This window comes from Eretmochelys imbricata, chromosome 4, assembly GCF_965152235.1.
Source record: "Eretmochelys imbricata isolate rEreImb1 chromosome 4, rEreImb1.hap1, whole genome shotgun sequence".
Taxonomy (NCBI): Eukaryota; Metazoa; Chordata; order Testudines; family Cheloniidae; genus Eretmochelys; species Eretmochelys imbricata.
In genome coordinates, this window is record NC_135575.1 from 127,250,789 (window position 1) to 127,267,089 (window position 16,301).

The 16,301-nt window shown below is 41.5% G+C and overlaps 2 protein-coding genes across 5 annotated transcripts in view; one reads left to right on the forward strand and one right to left on the reverse strand.

Moving 5' to 3' along the window:
- Positions 1 to 5,200, reverse strand: part of LOC144264298 (NELL2-interacting cell ontogeny regulator 1-like) — a 47,718-nt gene extending 42,518 nt beyond the window's left edge. For all 4 annotated transcript variants that reach the window (XR_013346020.1, XR_013346019.1, XR_013346021.1 and 1 more), the window contains exon 1: positions 3,896 to 5,200. Coding sequence is in view for 1 of the 4 variants with exons in the window: in XM_077815934.1 (XP_077672060.1) it covers positions 3,896 to 3,933 (38 nt within the window). In the remaining 3 variants the exon portion in view is untranslated. The remainder of the gene's footprint in view (positions 1 to 3,895) is intronic.
- Positions 5,201 to 5,228: 28 nt separating this feature from the next.
- NELFA (negative elongation factor complex member A) overlaps positions 5,229 to 16,301 on the forward strand; it is a 38,516-nt gene continuing 27,443 nt past the window's right edge. The window contains exons 1-4 of the mRNA XM_077815933.1: positions 5,229 to 5,663; positions 12,990 to 13,161; positions 14,468 to 14,629; positions 15,619 to 15,708. Coding sequence (XP_077672059.1) covers positions 5,412 to 5,663; positions 12,990 to 13,161; positions 14,468 to 14,629; positions 15,619 to 15,708 — 676 coding nt within the window. The 5' untranslated portion in view covers positions 5,229 to 5,411. The remainder of the gene's footprint in view (positions 5,664 to 12,989; positions 13,162 to 14,467; positions 14,630 to 15,618; positions 15,709 to 16,301) is intronic.

Genomic DNA, 16,301 nt, shown 5'->3' on the forward strand with positions numbered 1-16,301 from the left:
TTACTGTTCATTATTGGTGGCACAGATAGCGAGTCTTATACTTAAGGTACCCTGACACTTTCCATCATAAGAGCTGTTATTAGGAGCTTATAACTTTGCCAGCCTTTAACCACTTGGGCTGACATTTTCCATGTCAATTGTCTGCCTCAGGCTGAATTTAGTTAGACTATTTTTGCTGAAACCATGTGCTTCTGAGAACCAACTAGGGGAAAATGTGTTGTTTTGTCCATGTTAGAAAAAATTCATACAATCATTTTGCTGAAATGCTCTTGCACTTCCATGCTTTGGAGAAGGGGTTTGAAATTTGGCCTTTGTATCAAGGATGTTTCCATGAGAAACCCTGGCCAAGTTATAAGCCTTAGAAAAAAAAAATCTCGTCTCACAAATTCTCAGTCCAGACTTGTTAAAAGGTTGGCAGCTAAAATTCTCTGAAGAATCTGTCTGTACTGGACCTGCTCCATCCCCTCACAGCTTCTATGTGCCAACAGAACTTTGCATATACCAACTGAGCATACTCCATCTTGGGTACTGGGGCTGAGAAGGACTTCCTTTGCAATTGCTTCTTCCAGCTTGGGCTCTTCTGTGGTCCTGAGGGCAGGCAGACTGTCTCTCTTCTGGTACCAAGGGAACAAAGAGGAGGAACCAATTTAATGAATCCAGAAGGGAAAAGAACCATATGATGGGGTAGATTGGGACAAGGAACCCAGGGTCCAGGCTAGGATTGGGAGTTAGGGGAAGAGAGAGGGGTCTGGGAGAGGGGCAAAGGGGTCAGTCTTTTGTGGGGAGAGAGAAAGGGGCAGAAGGGTCTGTGACCACTAGAGGACACGCCTTTCCAGAAGCTGGCATGGAACCCAAGGTTCACTATATAGTTATAGTGGATCACAAACTAAGTATGAGTCAACAATGTAATACTATTGCCAAAAAAATCAAACATAATTCTGGTTTCAGAGTAGCAGCTGTGTTAGTCTGTATTCGCAAAAAGAAAAGGAGTACTTGTGGCACCTTAGAGACTAACAAATTTATTTGAGCATAAGCTTTCGTGAACTACAGCTCACTTCACTGGATGCATTCAGTGGAAAAAAGCCTAAGGAGTGGAGTGAAGACTGGAACTGGCTAGGTAAGGGGAATGGGACGTGGACTGGGACAAGGACAGATTAGAGGGGTTGGGGCAGAAGGGATCCCGCTTGGAAAGGATAGAAAGAAACTATTCTCACAGCAAGCTCCCCTCCAGAGTCTGGCATGGTATCCAAGATTCCTGAGACTCACCATTCCTCCGCTGCCAGCAAAGATTTGTGAAACCTCCTGGCAAAGTATCCCATCTCCTACTGGGCTGATGATGACACCTACTACTGCTATCAGTTTCTCCCTCAGCTCAAGTCGCAGAGGTCTGTGTTATAGATCTAAAGGTTCCAACAGTGCGTGTGATGCTGGCAAACCAGGTGCAAGCTCATGCCAGAGTCCCCGTGTCTCAGTAGAACACTGACAAATACATAGCAGGAATCAGTCTGGCTCACTTATGTGTAGGGCTCTGTGTTTGTCACGGAGGTTGTGGAAGTCACAGATTCTGTGACTTCCTGTATCCTCCATGACTTCTGCAGCAACCAGCCAGTGTGGCTGTCCCCATGGCCGCCCAAGCAGCTGACCCTGGGGCCAGTCACTCAGGTGGCCCCACAGCCAGTCTCACCAGTTGCTGCTGGAGCAGCCCCCACCCCAACTGCTACTCTGGAGGCCCAGGAAACCTTGCCCCAGGTAACGCTTGAGCAGCGGCCAATGCAGCTGGCCCTGGGGAATGCCTGAGCAGCAGCCCCAAGGGCAGCAGTTGACCCCGGGGTGCCCCCTGGTGGTTGCTGGAGCAGCCACAGGCCCCTCCGAGGCTCCTTCCCTGGCAGCTGGTGCCACAGCCAATTTGGGGTTTGTGCCCTGCTTCCTAACAGTCTGCCCTGAGATTTTCACTCACACTCGACTCACTGTAAATAGCCCTACATATCCGATGACCCATGTGGGTGTCAACATGACCACATGATGAAATTTGTTTTTTCAATATTTTTAAAGGTAGGAAGTTACACGTAAAAAACTTCACTCAACAGAGGCACAAAGGTTAAGTGATTTGTCCAAGTGCACAACATGTGATGGACTAGAGGTGTGATCCCATAATGGCAGAAGGCTAAAAAGTGACAATTTTTAAGTGCTTATATACAAATGCTAGAAGTCTAAATAATAAGATGGGTGAACTAAATGTGCCTTGTATTAAATAAGGATATTGATATACTAGGCATCACAGAAACTTGGTGGAATGAGGATAAGCAATGAGACACGGTAATACCAGGGTACAAAATATATCAGAATAGGTTGTACTGGTGGTACTATATGTGAAAGAAAGCATAGAATCAAATGAATTAAAAATCTTAAATGAACCAAACTGTACCACAGAATCTCTATGGATAGTAATTCCATGCTCTAATAGTAAGAATATAGCAATAGGGATATACTACTGCCCACCTGACCAGGATGGTGATAATGACTGAAATTCTCTGGGAGATTAGAGAGGCTACGAAAATAAAAAAACCTCACTAATAGTGGGGGATTTCAACTATCCCCATATTGACTTGTCAACTCAGGACACAACGCAAAGACAAAGTTTCTTGACACCTTAAATGACTGCTTCTTGGAGCAGCCAGTCCTGAAACCCTCAAGAGGAAAGGTTTCAGAGTAACAGCCGTGTTAGTCTGTATTCGCAAAAAGAAAAGGAGGACTTGTGGGCAATTCTTGATTTAGTTCTAAATGGAGCACAGAGTCTGGTCCAAGAAGTGAATATAGCTAAACCACTTGGTAATAGTGACCATAGCATAATAAAATTTAACATCCGGGGCGGGGGAGGGAGACGACAACACACCACAGCAACCCATCACGGTAGCATTTAATTTCAGAAAGAGGAATTACAGAAAAATGAGGAAGTTAGTCAAACAGAAATTAAAAGGTACAGTGCCAAAAGTGAAATCCCTGCAAACTACATGAAAACTTTTTAAAGACACTGTAATAGAGGCTCAAATTAAATGTATACCCCAAATTAAAAAATGTAGTAAGAGGACCAAAAAAGTGCCACTGTGGATAAACAAAGTCAAAGAAGCAGTTGAGGCAAAAAGGCATCCTTTAAAAAGTGGAAGTTAAATTCTATTGAATAGAAAGGAGCATAAACTCTGGCAAGTGAAGTGTGAAAAAAAAGGAAGGCCAAAAAAGAATTTGAAGAATAGCTAGCCAAAGATTCAAAAAGTAATATTAAAAAAACAAAACAAAACAAAAAAACCCTGTAAGTATATAAGAAACAGAAAGCCTTTCTAAACAACCAGCAGAGTCACTGGATGATCGAGATGCTAAAGGCGCACTTATCCCCCTTAAGGCCATGGTGAAAAAACTAAATGAATTCTTTGCATCAGTCTTCATGGCATCGGTTTTCATGGAGGGAGATTCCCCAACCTGAGCCATTCTTTTTCGATGACAAATCTGAGGAACTGTCCCAGATTGAGGTGTCAGAGGAGATTTTGGAAAAAAATTATAAATTAAACAGTAATAAAAGTCACCAGGACCAGATGGTATTCACCCAAGAGTTCTGAAGGAACTTAAATGTGAAACTGCAGAACTACTAACTGTGGTTATGTAACCTATCATTTAAATCTGCTTCTGCACCAGATGACTAGAGGATAGCTAATCTGACATGAATATTTTTAAAAGGCTCCAGAGGCGATCCCAGCAATTACAGGCGGGTAAGCCTAACTTCAGTACTGGGCAAACTGGTTGGAAGCTATAGTAAAGAACAGAATTATCAGACACATAGATGAACATGATTTTCTGGGCAAGAGTCAACATGGTTTTTGTAAAAGGGGAAATCATGCCTCACCAATCTACTAGAATTCTTTGAGGGGGTCCAACAAGCATGTGGACAAGGGGGATCCAGTGAATATAGTGTACTTAGATTTTCAGAAAGTCTTTGACAAGTTCCCTCACCAAAGGCTCTTCATGGATCAGTAACTGGTTAAAAGACAGGAAACAAAAGGTAGGAATAAATGGTCAGTTTTCAGAATGGAGAGAGGTAAATAGCGGTGTCCCCCAGGAGTCTGTACTGGGAACAATACTGTTCAATATATTCATAAAGGGCCTGGAAAAAGAGGTAAACTGTGAGGTGGCAAAATCTGCAGATACAAAACCCCTAAGTGTGGCAGGGTCACCAAATTCATGGTCTCCAGCCATGCCCAGAAAGATTCCCCTATTTTAATTTAGTTTATTGCTATACTAAAATAAGCATTTTAAGCTGTATTTATAAGGCCCTGAACCTGCAGAGACTATTTTTCCTGCTTTTGGTGTGAACACGGAGATGACTTCCTCCTGTCACCATCACCCCCCACTAAAATCTTTGGGGAGATGATGAAAAAGGCAGTTAACTTTGCTTCCGTCAAAGCACAGCATTGCAAGTTGATTTCATCATCTATCAATTTGGTGGCAGGTTGGGTTTGTTGTTTTGAAAGGAAGAAAAGAGGGGGAACAAACTACGGACCAAAGAAGTGAGTTGCCCAGACACCACAGTCGAGGGTGTAGATTAGAGCATCGGGCTGACTGGTCAAAAGAAGGTGGGGGGAGAGATTGGAGACAGGAGAAGTCTTATATATATTTAAAATATTTAAATATTTTATATAAATAAATATACATTGCAAACTTTTCCGGCCAGCTCTAGCAAACAACAGACTGCCACCGAGTCAGAAACGGTCGGTAACGTCCAATGGGCAGAGCACAGCCCCGGGCGCGGGGAAGCTGCTCCGCGCAGGGCTGAGCGGAGAGTTCTTGGGCTTTGGCTGGCAACAGCTGTGCTGGCTACTGGCCAGTGAGGCGCGGGGCTGAAGTGGGAGGAAGGAGGAGAGCGGATGGACGGAGAAGAGGGGCGGGGAGACAAGAGGTGAAGGTGTGGGAAGGGGGAAGAAATGAATGAGGGAGAGAGAAGGGCAGAGGGAGCGGGCACAGGGAAGGGGCCTGGCTCAGAGCCGCTGCTCCGTCTGGCTGAGGGGCGCGCTCCGAGACGCTCGACCTTCAGACCCGTCCCGTGGCTAGGTTACTACCACAAGGGAGCATTGGGGACACAACCAGCCCGCGGAGAGGGGTAGGAAGCCAGTCTGTCGGTAACGCTTCCCCTCAACAGGGGGTGGCCATATTGCAATACGGAAGAGAGGCGCCATTTTGCATCACGGGAGATTTGCTCAAGAGCCGGCTCTTCCTCTCCAACAGGGCGCCGCCATTTTAGATTACGGAATTCCTTGCCCCCCCCATGGTGGAGTTTCTCCACTGGGCGCCGCCATTTTGGGTTACGAACGAAACGGCAGCCCAAAGGGGTCCTCACCCTCCCTTCGTTTAGGTGTCTTCATAAAATGCCCGCTGAGAATCCCCTCTTTTTTCGCCCCGCTCTCAAGATGGCGTCGATGCGGGAGAGCGACACTGGCCTGTGGCTGCACAACAAGCTGGGCTCCACGGACGAGCTGTGGGCGCCGCCGAGCATCGCCTCGCTGCTCACGGCCTCGGTGATCGACAACATCCGCCTCTGCTTCCACGGCCTCTCCTCGGCCGTCAAGCTCAAACTGCTGCTGGGGATGCTGCACCTGCCCCGCCGGGCGGTGGATGAGGTGAGAACAGGGCAGGGGCTGCACAGGAGCCGGGAAGGTCAGGGCTACGGCCCGGCAGGGCGGGCGGCAAACGTCCCCGTGTGGCGACGGCGCCGGTACCCGCCCTCTCCCCGTTAAATGGCGTCTGAGGAGCCGTGCGCGGAGTCTCGCCCCCGCCTGCTGGACACACCCCCGGGTGGGGGAGGGGGTATCAGTACTGCGCCCCCCCCCATCCTCCCCCGGGGCGTTACACTCAGTACCTGCCTGGTCTGGCCCCCACACAGTTATAACCCATAATGCCCCTACATCCACTCCCAGGGGGTCCTTGCCATGTGTTCCTGCCAAGCCCTCCCCCAGTTCCGCCAACCTGACCAGCTTCCCCAGTTTACACTGAAATAGCTGTTCTGGATTGAGTGGCCAGCCCATTGAGACCCGTGTCTCTCAGTGGAGAGAGCGCTGGCCTTGAATCCGCAGGGCCTGGGAGCCTCTGGCCTGATGGGTGACCTTGGCCAAGTCCTGGCCCACCTTTGTGCCTCAGTTTGCCCATCTGTAAAATGGGGGTATTGGTACTGTCCTTCTTTGTATTGTTTTGATGAAAGTGCTCTGTAAGATCTAGGCATTTAGTATTATTTGTTTAGCCAGTACTTTGAGGTTTCAATCTGTGATGAAAGTGAAGTGCCCGGAGACCCTCCTAATGGAAAGTGTAAAATGCAATCATTACTGTTACTCGTGTGTGGCACCCATGTGGGTGCCATACAGTCAGTCTTAAAAAGTCCCATCATTGCCCTCTTGTCTGAAACATGGTTGGGGGAGGGGTTGTTTTTCATCTTTAGGCTGATGAGTTATGAACCTGAGACTTTCACCAGGTACAACTGCTAATGTTGTGGCTTCCTTCTGGGGGATTGTGTCTCTGGGCCAGCACCTGTGCTTGGAAGTAGGCCAGAGGAGCAAACTATATAGGGCAGTGGTTTTCAACCTGTGATCCGCACACTGTCTGAAATTTCCAAAGGGGTCTGCTCCTCCATTTGACGCTTTTTAGGAATCTGTAAATGCAGGGAAAAAATGTTGAAAACCACCGATCTAGGGAATAGCCTAACCCCCCCCCCCCAAACCTTTTGCTCCCTGCATCCTTCTCTTTTCTCCCCCCCCGCATTTGCACATCACTGGTCTATAATGCAGCACTGCAGTATGCTGCTGTAGCACTTGTAGTGTAAACATAGCCTAAGAGCCTTACCCTAGGGAGGACAGCAGCAAGTGCTGAAACTCGGAGAGGGAAAGAGCAGGGGTCTCTAGGGGGGATAGGAGAGGGATGTTGAAGTTCAAATGTCTAGGAGCTAGGAAATCAGAGTTGGCATGGCTAACTGGAGGTAGGAGGATGTAACAGTCTGAGTGGGGTGTTTTGAAGTGGCATTGAGTTGGAAGTCAGGAAGCTGCTGATTTGTGAGGGAATAGTTTTACAATGGGAGGGCATTCTGGAGCATACATTTCCACAACTTGAGTCTTGAGGAATTTGCACTCTACTTCATGGCCCACATTGTTCTGTTTCCTGACAACACCAATGCAGATAGCATGCAGGTTCAGCTTGAGTCTCACCTTTTCCGAGTAGATGTGCAGTTTGCAAGAGACTCATGTTTATGGATGCCATTGTCAGATAGGATATGTTTGTTGTTGAGGTGTGATGATAGTGTTCTAAACACGGTGCGGGGGAAATTGTAAATAACCTGGATTAGTGCACGCTGCACCCTCGAGAATTTACAACCAAATGTCCTAAAAGAGATATATGCAAAGCATCAAGTGTTTTAACCAATTGGTTTCAGAGTAGTGTGACTCAGAGTGGCTCTTGTAGGTTTTTCTGTGCAGTCATTCACTGAGTTATGTGTCACTGCAGTCTGTTTTTAAAAAGGCGCTTTCTTAGCATATCTACTTCCTGTGTATCTTTGAGACATACTGTAACTGCTTGCTAAGTGCCTGTCCCACCTCTGAATCTTTCTTACATTACAAATTCAATTATACTAATACAACAAAATAAAGCGGCCTCCCCAAAACCAGAAAATAGGAATCGCTCACCCAAGTTGCACATGATCCCTCTATATCAAGACCCCAGCTCTCATTACACCCAGAGTTAGCAAAAGCCCCAGAAAGCTTAGGTAAAAAAATGGGACTTGCTGTGTTCCCTGAAAGTTACCACATTAGAGGTATTTTGGATCAAGAGGAGTGAATTAAAAAGTTTGGGGCTCTTCATGGAGAACACTTGATTGGCTCTTGTCTCAAACTGATGGAGCTGCAGCTCAAGTGACACTGTAAAATAATCCATTGAAATGCTGCAAAGCCATCCATCCGAACAGTACTTCTGAGGTACTTTTTATTAAAATACTGCTTTAAAATTAATCCAAATTTAATTAGGCTTGGCAGGTTACTTCACTCATTTTGACTTTTGTTAGCCTTGCTGACTCATTCAAACTATTGAAGAGTGAGCTAGTTTCTATTCTACCTCATGTATTGTCAAAACGACCAGCTAAGCTCTGAATATAGAAACTTGTACTGGTGTTGTTGACAGAGGCAGAAGTGCTGGCTTTTTCAGATTCTAGATGGAGTTTGTGGAGCTAGCAGCTACAAATTTTATCATTTGACTTGTAAACTGAGCAAGCCTGCTCTTGAGAGAGACTTGCACAATGTAATTTTTTGGTCCCTTTGCAGAGTACTTGTGATCTGTTAAAACTGCTAGGGTACGTGACCTTTTTCCTCCATTTTCACCCACTTAAAACTTAAACATAAAAAAAATCATTATTATATAGGTAAAATCAGTTGAAGATGAAAAATTGTATAGTTGAATCCCAAAACTTTTTGCATTAGTTTTGTATTGTTAATAAAGTACCCCAGTGGAACAAAGCTATTAACCAAAGGGAATTCAGTGATGAGTTCATTGAGAAGGAACAATTGTTACATCAAAAGTGCATTGTTTTTATAATAAACTTGCTCAAATTAAATGATGATGCTTAGGAAGTCACGTTAAACAGTGTTACAATCACACTTGTTATAGGATGACTTTAAAACAAGTAACAGCTGCTATTTAGCATTAACCTTACAGTTTCTTAGTTTTTTGGGCCAGAACAGTATTCATTTTTATATATGATACAGCACTGAGCACAATGTCATCCTTTAACAACAACTAATAATAATAAATTACTTTAATATAAGAGAGCTGTGGCTAGCTAAGAGTGAAAAGTCTTAATGTATATTCAGACTGATTTTTGAATTAGTTTGTATTTTGAGTTGAATTGACCTGTGAAAATGACTTAGATTCAGTGTGATTAGACTTCATTGGCGTACTGCATGTTTTTCTTTATTCCTCATGTACATGTCTGCACTGATCAGGTGTTAGGACTCAGAGCATTGAGCTGGTGTCTGAAAATGTTATGAGATTAGGAACAATGTTGCATTTGTTGGTTCTGAATGGTGTGTACAGTGTGTGTAACTGGTGTATCATGTGTACTAAAGGTATTAAACATCAAATTATATTGTGCTGTGTGGATAGTAGGTTGATAGTAGGTGCTGTGTGGATAGTAGGTTGGTTAACAGTGGAACAGGATAATTGGGAAACCACTTCTGGACTACAATGTATGTTGGGATGAATAGAATACACGGTGTTTGGTTTAAAAAGGATTTTTGGTGGTCACTTGTCCATTCTTAATCCCTAAACCTCTCTGGGAAGTGTCAAGTCTATCTAAGAATATATCCAGTGAAGGTGATTCACAAACCTTCTTTGACAGCTTGATCCATTGCTTGAGTGTTCAGCCTCCCCCCCCCAATAGTTTGCAACTTCCTTGGTACCTTTCATTCAGGAACTCCAAGTGTTTTACAAGTATTAATGAATTAATCCTTCCAGCACTCCTGTCGGGTAGGTAATTAACTTACATTTTCCTTACCACACCATAAACCCATTACTACTTGTTTGTCCTCACTGACTAATGAGAATAATTAGTGCCTGTCTTCTTAACATCTCTGTGTATTTGTAGACAATTGTTAAATTCATCCTTCGTACTGCTTTTCTCTAAGCTGAACATGACAGCTTTCCTAACCATTCCCTAATGGATTTATTTCCCTAACCTTTTGTTCTTTTTCTTCTAAACCCTTTGCAGCTAATCAGAGTTTTGAAATGATACCGAAAGCTCAATGCAGTTCTGAGTTCAGAGGAATAATTACCCTTATTTATTTTGCACAATATACTCCTGTTAACATGACCCATAGTGGCATGTGCATTTTTCTGCCAGGATTGCATTTACTCCTTTATGGCTAGGTTGTGTCATTATGCCCTGCATTTTGGGCAATGTGGTGTTGTGCTTCCCCTGGAGTACCCTGGGAGAGAGTTGTCTAAACCGGAGTCTTGTTTGCACTCCCTGATGCACTAGTATAACTACACGGAAGGGTACGGAGTCAAGGCTCTGCCCCCATCCACCTGCATGGGTGGGAAGTTGTCTGCTCCCTGCACACTAGAAGTGGTGGTATAAAGCACCGGAGTAAGGGGGGGTATATTATGCCACCTTAGTTCTTTGAGCTGCATGTAAGACAATCACTATCTGTCTTAATTTGTCATCCTTTACTTTTCCCTGGCCCTCACTTGTATTTCCTATCTTACAGTTTATTGAATCCGATTTTATATTGAACTTGGCCATTTTTCCATTTTATTAAATATATACTGTATTTTAATCCCTTGTCACTAGAGAATTTTTGATCCTTTTGACCTTTACCATCTGCAGATATTAATATACTCTCCACTCCATTCTTCAGATTAATGAAAATGCTGATTAATAATAGACCTTTGTGGACTCCTATTCAACATCACCTTCTTAATGGACACTGAACCATTAAAAACAGTTAAGGTTTTTTAGCCAGTAGTAAAACCACTTTATAATTCTATTTAATCCACACTGCATTAGTGGTAGAAGTGGAAAGCAAATTAATAGGAACTACTTGGATGAAGCTGGAGCTCTTGTCTGGTTTTCTTGTCTGCTGCCAATAACTTGTCCCTTCCCTCCCATTCCCAAATGCTATGATTATTTATAATGCTGATGGCTGTTTGTTATTAGTGAAAATGAGTTTGGTTTTTCTCATGTTAATCTTTATACTGATATTTGTCCAAGTTAAAGCCTTGCCATATTGTTGGCTGTCTGTACAAAATGTAATTAGCTCCTCATTTCCATAGGTACTAATTTCACTCCTTTTTTAAAGTATTTTTGCTAAACATTGATGTTTTAGGAAAGACCCATAAGGACAACTGACAAACTATGTTGGACCTGATCCTGAAGTCTATGATTAACAAGACTCTCGTTGGAATCAATGAGAGATTTGCCTAAGTAAGGATTTCAAGATTCGGTCCATAATGAAATTAACAATGTTGGAATGTAGTTCTGCTTTGAAAAGTAACTGTAAAAATGGCATGTGCGATTCTGTTGCCTCTGACTTGCATATCATATATGCTCAGTTTGCAAATAAATACATATTTTTCTAACTGCCAGATCTGTAAACTTAACCTGGGATCAGAGAGCCCAGTGGTGGTCTTCCTGATGCAAAACTAGAGAAAAGAGGAGTTTGAGGAGGAATATAAAAGAGGGCATTGAGGATGCTTGGCTATATGTAGAAAGCAGCCTGAAGAAAAAGCACTAACAGAGTGGTGGGAAGAGGAGACATAAGATGTTGACACTGAGGAAATGTATGGAAAAAATTACCACCAGGTCAGCTGAACCAGTGTTAAAACTGGTGGGAATCATAATATAGACAGCTTAGTCAGGGTCTATCATTCTTACCATATTACTCAAACGTACTGAAAGCATTATTGACTGTTCTGTGTTCACACTTACAATCCCTGAAAATCCCTATTCAAGTTCTAGAATTTGTATTGTGGACTGGAGAGGTCAAAGCAGCCCTTTGTCCTGAGAAGTATCATACTCTTCCCTCCCATTGCTTAATTCATTCCTTTTTTAAAATATAGCGGAAGCAGCTTCTGATGGAGAGGAAGCCCAATTTGGCCGTTTTGCCATTTTCCCCTCAGTTCTCGGCTGACACTGGGTTTTTTGCAGTGCTTAATTTGTGCCAGAGCTGAGTCCGGCACCTCTAGGCTTGGCATTTCATAGCCCTGGCACCTCTGGGCTTGCTGCATCAGTTATGAAAGTAAAAAAAATTGTTTGAGCCCCAGCACCTCTTTCATTACAAATTAAGCACTGTTTCTTGTGAAGATTTGGGAGAGGGAGGCTTTGAGGGGAGCAGGGATTAGAAATTTGTGGAGACTTCTGTGCACAGCATAAATAAGACCGTAAATTAGCTTTCTGTAATTTAGGGTGTATGTGTTGGAGCAGGGGGATCACTATATAATCAGCAAAATCAAAAGGACCATTGACTTTATTTCTGAGGTCTAAAGATGCTTGGAAATGGAAGAGAGAACTGGGATATAATCTAATAATTTACTATTTTGGTGTAATATTTTTTTTTTAACAAGCAAAATATGTTCAAATAACAAAAGTCCTGTTGTAAATTAATAAGAGAAAGGAAATATAGAGTTAAGGATGAAGATCTCTCCTTGATTGTCTCATTGTGTTTGGATTCCTGAAAACAGTGTAAATTGTGCCATATGTACTGCAATATGTGATCACAATGGGATATGGAAAGGGCCACGTCTCAATATTAACTCTTAGTTTCCTTGCATTTCATCTTAAAACCCTTAGTCTTAGGACTGTGTATTGCCAATATGTCTTAATAGTGGTCACACAGTTTATGTTGACTCTATTTTTTTCTTGTGCTCTGGTAAGCACATGCTGCCTAAAGCAACATCTTAGCTCTGCAAAAGACTGGAGAGATTTAAAAAAGTCAATTTTTAACGTTCAAATAAGACATTAAAAAAAGTTTTTAAATCTGAATTTTCAACTCTCTCAGGGATTGAGCTACCTGTGAATAAAGTATAATGATTAAAACCAAATGTCAATATGTAATTTCAGTGAGATGATTGTATTTTCTTTATTTTTATTTATTTATGCTACGAACTAATAGATATTTTGACTAGTAGCTGAAATAAACTTTCCCCCACTACAATCTTGTGACTTTTTCCCCAGTTGAACCTCCTGAAATAAGTTTTTAAAAATCATCTTTTCTTCATGGCACTCTGTAACAAAAAAGATGACTCTGGACATATAGCTTAAAGGTCTTTTTAACTGTGTTAAAACACAATATATGGGTTCCCCACAGGAAGTAAATATTGTGCATGTTTGTGCTGGTTTCTGAAAATATTTCCAGATACAAAGTAACCTTCTTAGAATTGTTTCCAATTTGTTGATTTTCTTTTCTCTTTTTTGTTAGATGAAAGGTGCACTGACTGAAATTATCCAGCTCGCTACCTTGGATTCAGACCCCTGGGTCTTAATGGTAGCTGATATTTTAAAATCCTTTCCAGATACTGGCTCCCTTAACCTTGATCTTGAAGAACAGAATCCCAATGTTCAAGATATTTTAGGAGAACTTAGGGAAAAGGGTAAGCAATCATTTGTTGTCTAAAATTACTCTGCATATTTGACATTTTTGCATTCTAACCACTATGGGTGAAAGTCAGTGAGGCAAGGATTACACCCTATGTGTTTGAGTCTAATGGGAAGCAATAAATGTGGGTCTAATTCAGCAGCTCTTTGCCACAGGAACTGTTCCACATGAGGCAGTAGAACTATGTAAGGAGTGCCTGAAATGATGCCTAAAACTGATGTATAATTTAATAAATATTACTTTTTGATTAAACTTGTATAAACTTTTAAAAGATGATAAATTAAACATCATTTTATTCCTGTCTTGCATTTTTTTTTTTTTTTTTTACTAATCTTCAAGGGACTTCGGGTTGTCTACATTAGGAGAGAGGCTCTGTGCACTTGTTCATAGTTTCAAAAGCATGATATTATGCTTTCTCTCTAAGACGCCGATCCCAAAGCAGTGAGCTTTGTGTGGACAGACCCCAGTATTGAGCCTCATTAAAGATGAGCGTGTAGATCTGTACTTCAAAGAACCAACCATTGTGCTATACAGATGGACTGCAACTATACTAGCAGTTCTTAGGAAGTGTCCCATCGGTACAGCTTCACGGATGATGGCAGCAGTGAGAGCATTAGTGTAGTCTAGACTAAGGCAGTTCAAATGCCTGAGCCATGTATATGCTAGTACTCCCATAGTTACTGCTACCAGTGATGCAGTACCAGTCTTCATGAAATAACAGGAACTATCCCAAAAGTTGGAAGTGTAGAAGAGCCACCGAATGTGATGGACAGAAATGGTTGTAGAAGCCAGGATGCAGCAAAGTAATAGAAAAACTCCTTGGAAAGAGAACTGCATCATGCTTGAAAATAGGAATGATCATTTGCTGGTAGAAATCTTTACCTCTCGGTATTTTGTGGTCTGCCAGATTGGGTTTTCTGTTTTTTGTTTGTTTTTTTGTGTTTTTTTTTTTAAATGTAGCTTCTGAGAATTAATCTTCAGCTGTTTTCTCCCGAGTACTGAAATATGTACAATACTTTAAAAATAACTTTACACTTGACTAGACAAATCTAACATGGCCGTCTTAAAAATAACATATTTCCTGTTTTATTAAATCCTTGTGAAGGGTTACTTCCTACAACATAGCTAGAGTTGGCAGGTTTCTGGAATAGTGATTATGAGCAAAACAGAAGTTTCCCTCGGGGTCTGAATAAATACTCTGAAGTTAAGAATCACCTGCACAAACTATATAAAAATTGTCTTGTAATTATCTGTGCAAGAGGTCCTTTTACCCACATGCATTATGTTAACTCTTTACACAGTAAGTGAATGTGAAACATCAGCTATGTTGCCGTTGGAGTGCCAGTACTTAAACAAAAATGCCTTGACAACACTAGCTGGGCCACTTACTCCCCCAGTGAAACACTTCCAGCTGAAAAGAAAACCCAAAAGTGCCACTCTTCGAGCAGAACTCTTGCAGAAATGTAAGTAGTAAACCAGCTAGTTGATCAGATACAGTTACGAATAGGATTGTAAAAGGAAGGCATAGAATTCAGTCTTGTTCTTCAGTACAGGAACACGTATCGTATCTTCCCTTCTTACAAGAATATGTGCTGACTGGTTTTCCACAATACACAACAGTGCAGAAGATCAGGACGAAGACTAGTGAAGCCATTCTGGCTGTCACCATATTAATATGCTAGTCTTGTTTTTGTAATCTTAAATGCTGTTCAGATTTGAAGGCACTGAAAAAGCTTTTTTTTTTTTGCTTTTTTTTTTTTCCTCTGTTTAAAGCAACGTTAGATTCTTTGGTGGTTATATTTAGCAGTCAGTTTGAGACTCATCAGGGAGAGCTTTTGTTAAGATGCTTGGGGCTCTTACCACAAAAATGAAACTGGAACCAAGCTGAGCTTTATTTTGTCATATGTTTTTGCAACAGGGAGCAGAGGCAGCCAGTACATGCTTTCCCTTGCTCAGTGTGCCTACTGTGAGTGAAAGCCAAGAAGATTTTCATTAATAGAAGGCAGGAAGTTTGGCCACAGCCATTCTTTAACTGAGTGAATTTAAAATATTGTACTGTACATTGCACTTTGCTGTAGCAACTTGCTTTTACCTTTCTTTGAGTTGATTAGTCAGTTTGATTGGATTAAAATATCAACTTGAGTAGCTAAGCATTTTGAATGAAATTTTTACCTTTTTTAACTTTCTACTTTCCCCTCAAGTAGATTGTTTGTTTATTTTTATGTTAGTTTGCATACTTCTGTAACTTAAAAGGATTGTGTAACAGATAATGCACCATTTGGAAAAAAAATAATTAGATTATGTGATTTGTCTAACATTGATGACCTGTGTCAATTAAAGGTAGTTTCCCATCTTGTACTAGATTAGGTCCCAAAAGAATTTTATGTAGGATGTGCAGTAGTTTTAATTTCAAATACAAATTTTGAAATAACTAAAGCATTTCTCTTTTTAGCAACAGAAACTGCACAACAGCTCAAGAAGACTGCAGGAGTGCCTTTCCATGCCAAAGGAAGGGGGCTGGTCAAAAAAATAGATACAACAAGTATGACTCATTTTATATTACTACTCAGTAGAGAATAATGTATATGTCTATACAGCTCATATGTAGGTAAAATATAATGTTTGCAAAGAATAAAATTACAAGGTTTATATTTTTAAAAACTGGATTGCAGAGAGGAGGGAAATGAAGCTCTATGGAAACATGAAAATATAAAAATAATGATGCACTTTAGTGAAGTAATCTTAAACTGACTTTCACATATGGAAAGGAGAACATGTGATAACCATAATATGGGGTAATTATTCCAGGTGAAATAGTATGAAATTCCTGCTTGGAATTTTTTTTCTTACATGTATAGATGAGGTTATATATAAAAATAGTATATTTTATTGTAATTCTTAAAATAAGGTACAAAACTGTCAAACATAATTACCAAGAACGTAAACAGTTCTGCGCATTAGAAGGGAAAAGGCAGATAAAGCTTATCAAACACTGACTCAAACAGATGCAAAGATTGCCTAGCTCTTACTAAGGATATTGTAGTAATTGAGAATAGTTGTTTTCTAAATGTAGAGAACTATAAATGCACCATTTTCTTGAAGTGTCAGTACCTTCAATATTTTAGGGTAGCAGTA